The sequence below is a fragment of the Gastrolobium bilobum genome, unplaced genomic scaffold (genome assembly GCF_033153095.1).
Source record: "Gastrolobium bilobum isolate Gb01-03AN ecotype WA unplaced genomic scaffold, APGP_CSIRO_Gbil_v1 utg12149, whole genome shotgun sequence".
Taxonomy (NCBI): Eukaryota; Viridiplantae; Streptophyta; class Magnoliopsida; order Fabales; family Fabaceae; genus Gastrolobium; species Gastrolobium bilobum.
The window spans coordinates 115,123-131,354 of record NW_026896037.1 but is presented as its reverse complement, the minus strand read 5'-3'; the positions used below and the strand labels follow the sequence as shown (position 1 = coordinate 131,354).

Sequence of the window (16,232 nt, the reverse complement as noted above, 5' to 3'; positions counted from 1 at the left end):
CCTTCTGATTTGGAGAAGTTAGTTGGACAAATTGCTCAACACTCCAATGCCTTCATGGAAGAGACTAGGGCCAATACTAAAAACATGAGTGCTTCTATCAGGAATTTGGAGAATCAAATTGGCCAGCTGGCTAAGCAAGTTGCTGATAGAACTCCAGGCACTTTCCTTAGTAACACAGTTACAAATCCCAAGGAGGATTGTATGTTTGTCACAACTAGAAGTGGTAAAGTGGCAGCAGTTCCAGAAAAGCCGGGCATAATTGTGGAAGCTGAAAAGAAGCTAGATACTGCAGGTGAGTCCGAAAAAGAAAAAAAAATTGAAAAACTTGCTAAAGTGGAGAAGCCAATTGAAAAGAAGAAGTTTGAGCTGAGTCCTGAATATGTGCAACCCATGGCACATTATCCTGAAAGATTCAAGAAGGATGCTCAGAAGCAACAGTATGGCAAATTTCTTGATATATTCAAGAAGTTGCATATAAATATCTCTTTTGCTGAAGCCTTGGCTAGCATGCCAAATTATGCCAAGTTCATGAAGGATTTGTTGTCAAGGAAGCACAAGTTGCAAGAATGCCAAACGGTGACACTCACTGAGGAGTGTAGTGCCATTATTACAAAGAAGTTCCCGCCTAAGCGTCATGATCCAGGGAGCTTCAATATTCCTATTGAAATTGGAAACACTAAAATTGGCAGGGCATTATGTGATCTAGGGGCTAGCATTAATTTGATGCCCCTTTCTGTTTGTAATTCCTTGGGAATCACCGAGTTGAAGCCTACTTTAGCATCTCTTCAACTTGTTGATAAGTCTGTGAGGAAGCCTAGTGGTATTATTGAAGATGTTCTTGTGAAGGTGGACAAGTTCATCTTCCCTGCTGATTTTGTGGTGCTGGACATGGAAGGGGGAGCTGAGATGCCTCTTTTGCTGGGTAGACCTTTCTTAGCTACATCTCGTGCACTGATTGATGTTGAAAACAGGAAGCTCGAGCTAAGAATGAACGATGAGACTGTTACTATCCACGTCTTTGATTCTCTAAAATAGTCTTCTCACAAAGACGATTGTTTTAGTCTTGAAGTCTTAAGGAAAGAAAAAAAATGTAGCGGTTGAGGTTCTTGAAAAAGCAGATGATTGCAAAGAAGATGGTACCTCAAAAGTGGAATTGAAAGAGCTTCCTCAAACTCTAAAAGATGATGTCAAAGAGGTGAGGATGCCTCAAAGGAGGCGTAATCCTACAAAGAAGAAGGCAATGAGAAAGGAAGTGGTGAAACTCTTTGATACGAGTTGGAAGAGACACCGGGAGCTGAAGTTTGACAAGAGACACCGAGACTCTATCTCTCGGAAAAATCAATGCTTCAAAGAGTTCTTAACATGGCTTCATGGTTTGGAACAAATCTGGGAATTGTGGTCTCATACACCAAAGCATCCAGTACCACCGGACCCTCCATTTGCTGAGTCATCCCACGCTGCTGAAGGAGATGACATGGATGGTTGATTATATCTCCTTGCTGACGGAGATTTTGTATATTAGTTTATTTTTATGTTTCGTATTTTTAGTTACTTTGTGTTAGTATATCTCTCTCTGATGTTTTAACGCGCGCATTATAGTTTATCCTATATGCCACTGTTTGTTCCATTGTGCAGGTTTTTCTTCTTTCTTGTGGTTTAATTATTGCTGAAGACAGCAATTCTCTAAATCTGGGAATGGTAGGCTTGCATCTTAGAACTGCTGCAATTCTTCTATCAGGGGAGATATTCTAACTCTTTTAATTTTCTTAGTTATTTTTGTAGTGTTTTGTGTGCCCTTGATTTAAAAAAAAATGATCTGTTTTTCAAGTAATTCTCAGGTTTAAATGTGCTTATCTAGTTAATGTGCTTGACTGAATTCTTGGAAGCATGTTGTATGACTTTCTGGCATGACATTGCATAGATACAATTGGATTACATGATTGCTCGTTTTCCTGAACTGATGTTGTGAAATTCTGATAATGTCTTAAGTCAATTTTCTTGAGTCTATATTGATACCATAGCTGTGAGGTTTGAGCTTAAACACTGAATTTTCTTGTTCAGAGACCTCACTGTTGTAACATTCTAGAACTTGCTCTGTTTCTCTAAGATACGTGCATTGATTGATATGATAAAGGCATTTTGTTCTTGTTAGCTAGTGGCCAAAATAAACCACCTATATGAAAATTTCTCCATTGCTAACCCCCTTGAGCCTGAACTTATTTTTTGCTAAATGACTTGTGGCCTGATTGATGGCTTAGCTTATATCCAAGTGACTTACCTTGATTGAGATTGAATTACTGAAATGTTGAAAATAAAACAAAAAAATTGAGGTAAGCTCCACAAAGGTCAAGTAATTAGGGGATGTAAATTTCATCTATGCCCTTAAAGAAAAAGTATGAAAAAGAAAAAGGATGAATATGCAAAAAAGGTGGCTGAAAGGAATTAATTTCCGAAATTCTGTGGGAATGTTAGTGGAGCAAAACCATTGAGTTGAATGTGTTAAAGTGAAATAATATCAGTTTTTCAATCTCATTTTTGTTTGAGCTACTATCCATATATTCCTACCCTTTAACCCGGCCAAGTTACAACCTGTAAAGTCCTTTTGATCAATTGATGCATGTGTTTGATTCTTCAATTTTAAGAATTTTTTAGAATATGATCAAGCCTATGGTAGTGTTATAGCTGTGATTGATTGAGTGATCATGATACCCTTAAACACTGAGTGTGAGTGAATATTATTTATCTGTGTGAGGGTAATCAATGTAGACTTGTATCTTTAAGAGGCTGATGACATTGTTGGAAGCTTATGATATTGGGACATTCATGCATGGCATATTGTGTCTGAGAGTGTCTATGGATTGTCATGATGGATTAATTGAATATGTCCTGGATTGAGTCTTGTACATTGCTGGGGACAGCAAAGTTTAAATCTGGGAATGATTTGATGTGCCTCTGGAAAGTGTGGTTTTCTGTGTTAAAATTGATAAGAATTGAGTCATAAAAGAGCAATTTAAATATATATTTGCTAATTATATTGATTCTTTTTATGTCAATAATATTTCTCACCTATTGGTTGTGTTTATACAGGAAAAAGGAGTGAAAATTACAAATTATAAAAAGCCTGTAGACGCGACTCCACACAGATGTATCACAGTACAATGGACAGCAACATGGCGCGGACCGGCACAACACTGGCGCACACCTGCGCCAGTTTACGGAATTCACAGTGGTGCTTTGCAAGTGGCACCAATTAGCACCAATATGGCGCCAAATTAAAAGAAAGCGAAAATGTCACAGTAGCATGGCGCCGCTTGGCGCCAAAATGGAGCCGAGTGGCGCCAAAATGAAGTGTAGGTGGCGCCATATTGTATAAAAAAAAAGCCACGCCATGTTGCGCCAAAATGATGTTAAAGTGGCGCCAAAATTGTGTTAAAGTGGTGCCAATGTTAAAGAAGAATGGCGCCAAGTTACGTGAAAGCTGTTACGACTTTGCAATTTTGGGAAAAAGCGCGGCGCAAACTTGCGCCACACCGGCGCCAACTGGCGTCGGGTTACGGGAAAATTTCTTCGTGTTATTTGAAGGGTATTTTTGGAAGAATAAAGGAGACTTATAAATAGGATTCTCAGGACATAATTAGGTATGAAGACCTATTCTATTGAAGAGAGACGACAGTGGTGCTCGGAGAGGATTCTGCAGATCAAGTTCTTCTTCTTCTTCTCTTTTACTTTATGTTTTTATGGATATTGGATTTTTAGCCATGATTATGTTTGGCTAGTTTACTTTTTATTGTAGTTAGGGTCACAAACCCTATGTGAACCCTTGTTACGACGGATTGGTTTATTTCTACTCGTTTATATAAAGTTCTTTATCTTTACCTTGTGCGAAATTTATATTCTCTTTATTAGAATGAATCAATCTGATAGTTGAGGATAGTTTGAGGGTTAGAACCCTAGATAGGAATATTGGAGTTTTCATCCTGAAAGGGGGTAGGATAACGGTTCGTATGCATGCTAGGAATAGATGTGTATTGAATTGCAGATATTTGAATTATCGTGTTCATTGCTTAATTCTCATGAGGGGTTGGTAAGGGATTAGGATTCCAATTGAGATTAAAGGGTTAAATTGCCAAGGGATTGGAATTTAACTAATTAATTTTAGGTGATAATTATCTGAGTATTTATATAATTGAATATTTTTAAATCAATCCAAAGTAATAAGTGGGGATCATAAGGTGAGTGCGTTCTAGCTACAATGCTTTTCTCACATTTACAAAAATCAATTTTCAATTTATTGTTCTATTTCTCATAAAAAAAATTACAAAAACAAGTCTTTATTATTAGTTCTCACTTTTATACAAATCGACAATATTTGTCAAAAACCATTTGAACTCATCCATTCTTGAAAGGAATATTAATTGACATTCGACCCAATCCCTGTGGAGACGATACTCTACTTACTTTCTATATTACTTGTGCGATCGGTATACTTGCCGGAGAGCATCAATAATACTTTTTTATGTTACATGATAAAGAAATTTTTCTCTTGCTAACACATAAAACAAATGGGGCCCACGTGGGACTCATAACAAACATCTGTAACCCACATATTTCATATGCCAGTAGAAGAAGAATATCTTTTCCTCCGACATAAGAAAACAATGGCCTTTTTTTAAAAATAATGACCTTTAAATGGTTATAAAGTCTAAGAAAAAAGATAGAGAAGGCCATATCATGCAAACGTATAATGCAGATAAATAAATATAAAGATAAGAAATAATCCAATTTATTTTCTTGGGATTTTAATTTTTTTTATCTATATTTAATCCATTTGTGAATCACTTTTCATTATTGTACAAAAAATATAATTAGTAAGACAATAAATGCTATTTTGTATGAAACACTTTAATTTTAATTTTATTTTCATTTTTTTCTATTTTCAATTTTTAGTAATATTTATTGGTTAGAATATAACAAAGTACTAGTTCAATTTTAATTTTCTTAAGAGGCCCTTTATAGAACCAAAAATTTTTGAGTTGGAATTTTTAATGAAGAACAATTTGCTACTTGTGGTATTTTGCATGTTGTACACCTTAGAAAATTTGTTGAATGACTTTACCCTTATACACAGAAGCTTATAGTTAAGGTATTTACACTAATTTGAAGTACAATAATGTGAATCTTAGATCTAGACTCCGAGGGGTATCATCTTCTGCAACCAGTAATGATTGGATTGAGTTAATTGGGTATGAATTTGATGGTGCACATATTTTTTATGGGAGAAATTTTGCTGGTTTTGAAGAGTACGAGAGGAATGATTTTGTCAAGACCATTAAGAGCCTTCATATAAACTTCTCTTGGCTTTCTCAAATTGGGACCAAATCTATCACAATTAAGGCCAGAGTTCTGCACTATGTCATCATACACGTATTCTCTTCCCGTGAGTTCATAACTTGGAAAACTCTAGAGAAAAATTTATTTATGATGTGGGTAATTTCTAACGCGGTTGACATCAATAGGTGCCACATCATTGTGGGTAGTTTAGGATTATTTGTTTTGTGCTTTGTTCTTTCTTGTATGTCCTGACTATGTACTATATTTTTTATTTGTACTTGGATCACATGACTCTTTATGGTTATAATTAGTTGATCTTGCTTTGTATGGATATTTTATGATTGGATTAATGATATATTATGCATTCATGGTCCATTTGCGCTTTCATGCTTACTTATGCTTGTTGATCTATCTTTCCGAATTTGCTATATACTTTAGATTATTTAATGGTTTTTTATGTTGCCAAAGGGGCAAGTGCAAAATTGAGAAAATGGCACATTCCTACCTAATATATTGATAAAAAGGTAAAAATTAAGGTTGAAAATGGGAGAAGAAACTCAAAAAGGTAAAATGAGGGTTATGAAATCTAAAAACTCACACTTCCCAATTATTTTCATTTTATCCATGAACTAACAAGGAGCATTGCCACTTTAAAATTTTGTGTAACACTTACAATGCTAACCCATTTTATCCATTCAAGTTTGTCATCATAAAAAAGGAAAAAATTGTGAAATCAAATCACAAATGTGGAATATATGTGCACTTGAGGTTGATGAATTGATGGTTCCATGTCAACATGTTTTGATATTAACAAACAACATGGTGGATATGCCTTAATTACACATCAACAAGAAACAATCAAGAGGTAATCTAACTAATGTCAAAGTCATGCAAGAATGAACAAGTCAAGTGACAATTCAAGATCCAAGCATCAAAGCATGAATCCAAGTACAAAGATCACATTAGAACACTTTTCTAGGACTTAGATATAACTATAATGATATATGATATCTTGCATTGCATGAGTTCACTACATTTCCAAAAATTGCATACTTCAAAAAATGCATGATATTTTCGATTGATAACTCAAAAATTAATCTAAAAGGTTTTAACATGTTTTGAACTTACAAAGATTCTTACATGACCAATTATATGCGCTAAAACTGTTGGAATTTTATTTGGATAGAAAGATATCATATGTGCACTAAGAGTTTGCCACCTGTCATGATTTATCCTGATAAATGGGATAATTTATTTGAATAAATGAAAATTTACATGGATAAATAATTATTTTATCCAGATAAATTGTAAAAAAATAATTTTTTCGAATCTATCTTGATATTTATTTGAGGAAATGGTTTTCAAAAAACTTTACAATGGTTATATTTCATTAGACACTATTTTATCATTTATTGTGTCATTACTCTTGCACCTAACTTACTTTTACTAATTGATTACTCCCTTCTTTAATAATTCAATTCTTGAGCTCATCTCTTTATTATAAACCATATACCCATTAGACTTCAAAACGTATAATTTGCACTTTGCGAGTGTTATCAATTCCAAACCCATTTCTATTAGTGAGACCCAAAAAAATTGAAAGGTTGCCCCTTGCCTAAGAAAGTTGGGAAGAATTGTAAGGTGACCAAACACCACAAATTTGGGAGTCGTAGTAGTTTGTTCAAACACCCTAGAAATCTTGACAAATAGTGAAAAAAAACCTAAGGTGATTTTCTCAAGGATTAGACATAGATCACAAGTGATAGTCGAGCTAGGATAAATTGCATTTGCAATCTCTTACCCTTAAACTCTTTACATTCAACCATTTATTACTTTATTTGATATTATTCACTTTTATATTATTGTGCTTCTTAGTTCACATACTTGCATATACATTTAGACTTAATTACCGTAAGTAAGAGATTCTTGAAACTTGTATTTCATCCAAGGAAAAAGGCAATTTATGAAAAGATTTTTAAATTCAATTCATCACCTCTTGAGTTATTGAAGCCACTTGTCTGACATATACATCATTTTTTAAAGAGTACAATGCTCAAATAATGTTATGAAGACTTTGATGTGGTTTTGATGATGTTTAACATGACTAGAAATTGATCATATAAACTTGATTTTCAAGGTTTTGCAAGGTTTAAGATCATTAAGGTTTTTAAAAAATTATTATGTCACTCTTTTGACTCATCACATAAATGTCGATGTTGCTCCTTATGTTCATTACATAATCATGAACTTAGACTTGTATTAAAATTTATATTAAATATTACTTAATTCATGATTCATGTAAAATTTAAAATAATAAAAATATAAGTAATTGTTCAACATGTATCATATTAGCTTGTACATTTTTAGTTGATCAATATCTGACAATTCATGTCATTGTATCTAACTGTAACATCTTGTTTGCAATCAGTTTATCATCATACATTATGGCATTAAGCACAACATAATTAAATTATTAAGCAAAAGACTAAATTATAAGTCACAATTACACCTAGGTAAATATGTGAGTTAACTTTTTTTTTCTTCCTTATGTATTGCAATATATTTATTTCCTCTCACTTTTATCCTAAGTGATCAACAATCTCATTAGTATCCCTCATATCATCAAATTCAAAACTTTGTCTATCATTCTTAACCATGGGGCCATCGGCCTTCTAATCACCAAACGATGGTAGTTAACTATACAAATGTGATACTCTCCTACCATCATTGGTCAAAACGAAACGAACAACATTCTCTCTGTATTTTGAACAACTGAGGGTATTCCCACCATGATAATTCAAACCTGATTGACAGTTTAATATAATCTAGGCATAACACAATATGTCCACTAGTCTAACCTAGAATCCGTCCACGGATTCTTACACATTGTGCTCTGTTCCCTTTCATTATATTCATGCGTATATCATCCATCAACCACCGTACACACATCTCAACATAATAAGTAATGATAATATCATAGTCTCATCTTGACATACATCATTACTACATCAGAATTACATAGGCCATAATTACATACCTTGAATCAAATGTACCAAAACTAGTACAAAATAAACATGGCCATCAATGAAATACATCAGTATACATCATGTCCATACAGTCCATATACAACAAAGTCCCAAAATGACATCATATATTCGATTATACATATGCATCCAAATGTATAAAGGCTATCAAAAGTGCATGATTATACAATATATCCATCATGTCATATACATATACATCATGCTAATGCCACATCCCAAAATATATACATCCTCTAGCTCTACATGGGCCTCTTTCCCTGTGAAGCTCAACCACCGTCATTAAGGGTACCTGAAACATAATCCTCACACGGGAAGAGATAAAAATCTCAGTAAACCAATGGTCCTTTGAGGGTCACTCCACCCTTAGGTTCACTTCTAGTGCATATACAATAATAAAAGCAAAGTATAGCATACATTTCACAATCCATGGACTTCCAAGAGAGATCCGCCAGAACCGTTTCTCTTAGGCACTAACTACATGGAGATCCTCAAGGACTATATCCAAGGGAAGTCCATCGTACCACATACCATGTGATACCCCATTGGGAACTTCTAAGAGAGATTCGCCCGAACTCTTTCTCTTAGGCACTAATCAATTAGAGATCCTCAAGGATCGTGTCCAAGGGAAGCACTAGTGCCACATATTCCACTGGCCAAATAACCACACAACTCATACATTCAAGTAATTCATCATATTATATCAATGCATGATCATAACATTAACTAGTATTACATGTGTCACATCATATAAATCATTCCTCCCAAAAGGAGCACGATGGAACACATAAGGGGAATAACCCCAAGGTCCGATGGTTTACCTCTAGTAGACTTTCTTCCTTGCCAATCACAAAATTTTACCCACACTTTGTAACTTCACAAATAAGACTTATTCATAAGTTACCAATTAATTCAACATGCATATACCAATATATTCACATCAATCAACATTTTCAATTTTCAACAAGGATTTAGGTTGAAGACTTACCAAAAGCTTGGAATTTCAAGAACCTAAGCATGGTCACTTGGAGGCTCCAATGGAAGCTCTCCTATCACAACCTCACTTGGCTCCACACTATCATATCAAACAAGCATACACATTATCAACAACATCCATTTCTAAGATTACACATACAAGACAACTAGACTTGAGTTTTAGTCCAATTTTCGAAAATGAAATAAGTTATGGTTTCAATGATTTTTCTTGGCTAAAACTACATTCCTAACATAATTTGTGAAGGCACCAAGGCCCAAATCATCCCAACATAATTAACCATAGTAACCCCCTTTGATTACTCTCAATAACTCTAGTCTTAAACAAGTGTTGTCTCCAATGGGTGTTCCTCAACCACCAAATCACACGGCATAACGCTATAACATTAAACAACACCAAACACACCATTATAATCCAACCAAAGTGTCACAAAATAGAAATTTTGAAATTCCTTCACATGTTCATGAGCAATTTTTCAAAGGTTGTTCAAGTGGTAATTTCTTAATTTTTCCTTCATCAAGAACCAGTCCTAAGCATATTTTACAAAAGAACCTACACCATTTCAACACTTTAACCACACCAACCAATCTTTTCGGAATTTACACATAACAAAAGCTAGATTTGTCAAAACTCCATGAAAACTTGTAATAAGTGTAGGTTTCTTACCACAAATCACCTTAGGAGACTCGGAGATGAAGTTCCTAAGCTCCAATGAACTCAAAGGCTCTCAAAATCCATAAATCTTCCAATATTCTCGCAATTGCAAATAAAGAATATCTCACTTAACAATGCTCCAAATCCAAAAATAAGGTGAGAGTTTTGTTCTTAGGAGAAAACTAAACAACTTTGTCTTTGAATTCACTTGATTTCGTTGCCTCTAGCTCATTCTATGGTTTTTTGAAGATTCAAAAATGGGCAGGAAGGGGACCTCGATTTTGGCTTTCCAAGAAGGAGAAAGAAGAGAGAAAAATGTGAGGAGGGTGATGTGTCATGGTCACTTAAGTGGTTTGACCTTTGGTCAACACTTTAAATGAGAAATGACTAATTTAGGACTAATTCATGGATTAATTTAGGACTAGCCTAGTGGTGTGAGTGTTTGTAATAGGGTGTGTGTGAGTGTGTGGTGTGGGTGTTTGTAATAGGGTGTGTGTGAGTGTGTGTGTGTGTCTGTATTCGATTCCTATAACCTCCAAAAAAAATGACTAATTTACCTTAATGAAATCACCTCTAATCCATGAATTTGATCATCTAACATTTCTTTTAACATTCACTAAAATTATTTAATAGTACGTCACTACAGTATTTTAAAGTTTCAGGTAACATTTGCACAGTTGCATTTTTATCCGGAACCTTCATTAATTGTACTTTTGTTCCGAAAAGTAACTTTATTCTTATAATTAGATTTCTCATACAACTATCCTCATTATAATTTGATTCCCTAATTTTATGAGCTTAGGGTGAAGGGTATTTCACAAAATTAGTGCCCTGGTGGAAATTTAACCCGAAATTCAAGATTTTCACTCGATTAACCCTCTAATTAGACATTTATTTCTAATTAGTGTAATTTGATTATTTGAGTTATTATACTGACGATCAAGTTTTCTTTAAAAATTGCAACTTTATATTAACAAATTCTAATAGAACAAATTACACATAACAGAATGGACAATGACAGATTTCAAATTGACCAAGAAATTATTGAGGTGTTTTCAGCCTAGATTGAATTTGGGATCGCAAAGGTCAATTTGCCTTAGAAAAGAGTGTGATGCATAATTTTTCATCTGATATTTTACTATCTTTATTACTAGAAGAAAGAAGCCACTAGATGACAAAAATGTCATGTGTATGCTTTAAACCCTATTAACCAGTTTCATTTTCACCCTTCGGTTAATAATAATAATAGTATCTTTATTAATATCTTCATTTTTGCACAGAATTTATGATCAATTATGTGTCCAATTGAAAGACCCACCCCCCTCCGAAAAAACACCAGGGCAGTCCTGACAATTTTAAATACAAATATATCTAGTCTTATCGTACTTCACTGATAGTGGGATATGCGTATTTTGTTCGGATACAATCACTTCACACACAAATAGCTTACTTTCCCAAATCTAACTTCGAAAATAGGGTAGGATCTTGCACCTTCTCTATTAAAATAATGAACCAAGTCGGCAGTAAATTATTTACTATTCCCCATAAAAAGATTTGTAGCCTCATATGCAGGCAAATCCAGATCTTGTCACAATGACCGTGTAGCATGCTTTGTGGCCAACTTGAGTCTTCTCCACTGGTAACCAGAAATGCACTCCCCATTCTTGGTCCGGTGCCATGACATTCTACATCTCTAAATTGATGGAAGAGTGGGATGATGTCTGTTCTCCTTCCAGCGGCAGAAAAAATTGAGCAAAAAATATCCTTTTAATAGGCACCAAAGTATTATCAATTAGTTGAATGACATAAAAGAAAAAAATTAGGACTAAGCTGCACAAATTGTGCTAAAATGGTGACTAGAAACATATGATAAAATTTAAAATAACAATGCCTCTGAAAGTGTTAAAAGTTAATAGCCGCAAAAATTATACATCATAAAGGGGAACCTTGTTTAGCAAGCAAGAGTGTAGAGAATTAGTTCTTTTCATAGCCATAATAAAAAATTCCCGCGAGTAGAAGATTTTCCATGTATTTAGGGGTGTCAATCGACATAAACATGACACGAAAATTCGTGTTCAAGTTGACCCATATTTAAATTCGTGTTGTGTTCGTGTTGACAAAATATGACACGCAAAAATTCGTGTTGTGTCGCATGCCAACAAGCAAACACGCATTTGACCCGTATATTTTTAGCTATTTACCGTTTTGACCAACATGTTCATCCGGTTGCACCTTATGATGTAAGGGTAATTATGTAATGTGTTTTTCGTGGCGTGTCGTGTCAACCAGTACAAAAAATGATTCGTGTTGGTGTCAAGAACTCATAAGTTTCAATTTGTGTGTTATCCGTGTTGTGTCGTGTCAACAAGCAGAATTTGCAGGTCGTGTTCATGTTGAATATTTTGAAATGAATAAAAATTCGTGTTGCGTTTGTGCTGATGTATTTGAGTGGTTTCAATCAGAATTGATACCCCTACGTGTATTATATATGCTTCAATTACAGATTCAGACAGATAGCCGTGTCAAACAATTTATGTTCAACAACTACCATATTTACAAACAATGTAAATCTGAGTGTATGATGCTTGGAAAAATTTGAAATGACAGATCTAGAAGAGTTTCGGTTACTAAGCCTAATCAGTCATTTTACACACAAGGCTTATCGATTATAAATATTATTAGTTCAACTGCATCAACTGTTAAGCAGATTCGAAGTTCCACAGCTACAAAATATTGGTTAATTGGTACGAATAATTTCAGCAAAGACTCTTGAGTCTTAAATACAGGAAGAAATACTGGGAGTAAACTTACTCAACTTTGTCAAATCTTCGAGACTATCAAAGCCAAATAATCACAGAAAGACTACTTATATGGTAGAAATATACAAAGCCTACAACATTTGGAATATTGGTCCACTGAACCCACAAACCTTAAATATTATTGTTAATAATAAATCCAACTTTAGATTCAACTACGTATAGGTTGTCTTGTTTGTTACATTAGCAAAAAATAAACCAGCCCTTAAAACAGTAATTTGCATAATGTTTCCCTTTCTGCATTCTTTTCTTTCTCAGAGGCAACACACACATACACACACTAATGGATGCTTATCTCATCAAGAAATATTTATTTGAGAAGTAGTTGAACAATGGTAGTAACATACCAATTTTCCAGCCATCCAAGGTTGAAATCACTTATTGCTCACACCGGCAAATAGATCTATTAAAAGAAACATGAAATAAGTTATGGTATTTATTACAGTAACACGTAAGCTACAAATTCACAAAGTTATACCCATCAAAGAATAACAAAAAAACTACCACTTTAGCTTACCTGTGAATGTTTGCCAGAAGTCTATCTATTTCTTCCATGTCAAACTAACATTTACATCACTATCCATTCATTTTTCGTGTCTGACAATAATAATGCGGTGGAAGTTGAGCGTGAGCATCTCTAATCACATGATTGATATGCATTTCTGATTGAAGTCCTTCTGAAGCAGCAAAAATATCATTGGCAATTGGAAGAATCTACCCAACTATACCCTGCTTGCTTCTTGATCTTTTTTTCTTCCATCAACACTCTCACTCTCTCAGCATCATCCCATTGTCCTAAATTAGCATACATATTATATAACAACACGTAAGGAGCAGAACTTTCTGGTTCGAGCCTGATCAAAGCTTCGGCTGCTATTTTGGCCAATTCTACATTATTATGCACTCTACAAGCACCTAGTAATGCACCCCATACAGCCTTATCTGGTTTAAATGGCATGCTATTTATCAAATCCTTAGCTTCCTGAAGCTGCCCCTGCCGTCCCAAGATGTCCACAAGGGAGGCAAAGTGCTCAACCCGTGGCTCAATACCATAGTCATTAATCATGGAATTGAATTGCCTCCTCCCTTCTTCAACTAATCCTGCATGGGCGCATGCACTCAAAACCGAAATAAAGGTTATATAGGTAGGGTGAATTTTAAGCCTTTTCATCAGTTTGAAAAGCTCTAAAGCCTCTGGAGCTAAACCATGAGATGCATAGCCTCCAATCATTGCATTCCAAGTGATCACATCTTTATAAAGTTTCATCTCATTAAATACAGTGCATGCATCAACTATTGCCCCACATCTCGAGTACATGGTAATGAGGGAATTATTTATTGGCAAATCTGGAAGAACAGTCTTTGTGACAAGCTGATGTATCTGCTTACCAAGGTAAAGATCCACCAACCCAGTACACACACTGAGAACTGAAGATAAAGTGTGTCTATCTGGCCTCTCTCCCTCAAGTTGCATCTGAGAAAAGAGCGTAATAGCACCCTTATAGTCTTCATTTTTCTCGTAGCCAGCTATTAGTGAGTTCCATGATATCAGGTTTTTGCAGGACATCCTATCAAAGAAATCTCTTGCAAGTTCTAAATTACCAATCTGCGCAAACCCAGATATTATCGAATTCCATGAAAGTGCATCAGGACTTGGCATTTTCCTGAAAAGCTTTGAGGCCTCATCCATGTCGGAGATTTGAACATAGCCACTGATCATGGTGTTCCAGGAACAAGTATCCCGCTCCATCATCCTATCAAATAGTTCCCTAGCAGAAACAATGTCTCCTGCTTTTACATAGCACATCATCATTGAATTCCACGAGACCACATTTCGCCTGAATCTCCTTTGACCCTCATTTCCATCACCTTGATCATTTGGGATTGCATCAAAAAGGCACTGAGCTTCTTCCACCTTGCCCCTTTGGCCAAAGCCAGCGATCAGGGTGTTATAAGCTTGCACCAAATCATCTTTCCCGTCATCCTGATTCCCACATTCAAGCAGAATCCTAGCAGCCATATTCAATTCATCATTTCTTACAAGCCCAGATATAAGTGCGCTAAGAGAAGCCGAGTCATGCTCAGGCATTGTCTTGAAAAACCCAACAGCTGAATCCACATCGCCATTCAACAAGAACCCAGTGATCACAGCATTGGAGGACACAACATTCCGTTCAGGCATGGTCCTGAAGAGCTTCAAAGCCTGGTCCATCCCACCATTCTTCGCATACCCGCTGATGACAGTGTTCCAAGAGACACAATCTCTTTGGGGCATTAGATCAAACAGCTTTCTTCCTTCATCGACAAACCTGCTTCCGCGGCACGAAAAGTAACCAGATATGATGAGGTTCCAGGACACAATGTCCTTGTGGGGCATTTCGTCGAACAGTTGGCGCGCCTTGGCAATCTCTCTCCGATGCACGTACCCACTAATCATGGAGTTCCAAGTTACGGTGTTTCGGTGCTTCATGGAATCAAAGAGTGCCCTCGCTTCGCTTAGTCTACCAGTTCGAATCAAATGGGTTATCTTTTTGTTGGATTGGAACAGCAACTGTGGTGTGTTGTTGGTTTTAGTTAGAGAAGCGAAGCCACAACAATAGTGGATACGAGGGAGTTCTATGTTTCGCTTGCTCAGTCTCAATAGAGCGCCGTACAATGTTGCCATTGTCGAAACGACGAAAACGGAGACACCGATTGCACAACTTTGTCTGGTTACTTGGTAAATATCAACTGAACGACCGCCGTTTTAGCCTTGTGTTCCAAGTTTTCTCCGTGTCATCGAGGCCACACGTCCTGCTCGAAATTGAATTGGACCAATCAAAAGCTACAAAATAGGTGTATAAAGTGCGGGAAGATTATGCGAAGACCAATTAGTACAGAGCACGATTACACCGACCCATATTTTGCTTGTTATTTGTGTCGTATTATGTTAACCCCGCAAAAAAATAAATCATATCGTGTTAGTGTTGAAGATTTTGACATGAATAAAAATTCATGTCGTATTCGTGTCGATGTATTCGTGTCGTGTCAACCCGTGTGTTCGTGTTGATGTATCCGTGTCGTGTCAACCCGTTTTGACACCGCTAAGGATTATGCTTTAAAATTTGATATAACATAAAGGAAAAAAGGTGTGTCATTTTGTATCTTTTTATTCTCATAAAGAGATAAGACTCACACTTTTAAAAAAAATTCTCCCTTCTTTCTTATGATTTATCTCTTTCTCTCGACACAACTTTGTGTCCTTTAAAATGATACACGTTTTCCCCTAACATCAAACATAATTAAGAAATTTGATATAAACTTTTTTTTTGGAAGCTAGGCAGAAAAAATATTCTTCCGTAAAGACAAAAATATAGAGAGAGAAAACAAAAACACGAGAGAGAAAGTATATGATGG

The 16,232-nt window shown here is 35.5% G+C and overlaps 1 protein-coding gene across 1 annotated transcript; it reads right to left on the bottom strand.

Moving 5' to 3' along the window:
* Positions 1–13,001: 13,001 nt before the first annotated feature.
* Positions 13,002–15,501, bottom strand: LOC133297400 (pentatricopeptide repeat-containing protein At1g62260, mitochondrial). The gene is made up of 2 exons (XM_061496538.1): positions 13,354–15,501; positions 13,002–13,239 (listed from the first exon to the last, which is right to left on the bottom strand). The coding sequence occupies exon 1, from the start codon at positions 15,499–15,501 to the stop codon at positions 13,531–13,533; it is 1,971 nt and encodes a 656-aa protein (XP_061352522.1). The 3' UTR covers positions 13,002–13,239; positions 13,354–13,530.
* Positions 15,502–16,232: the final 731 nt, after the last annotated feature.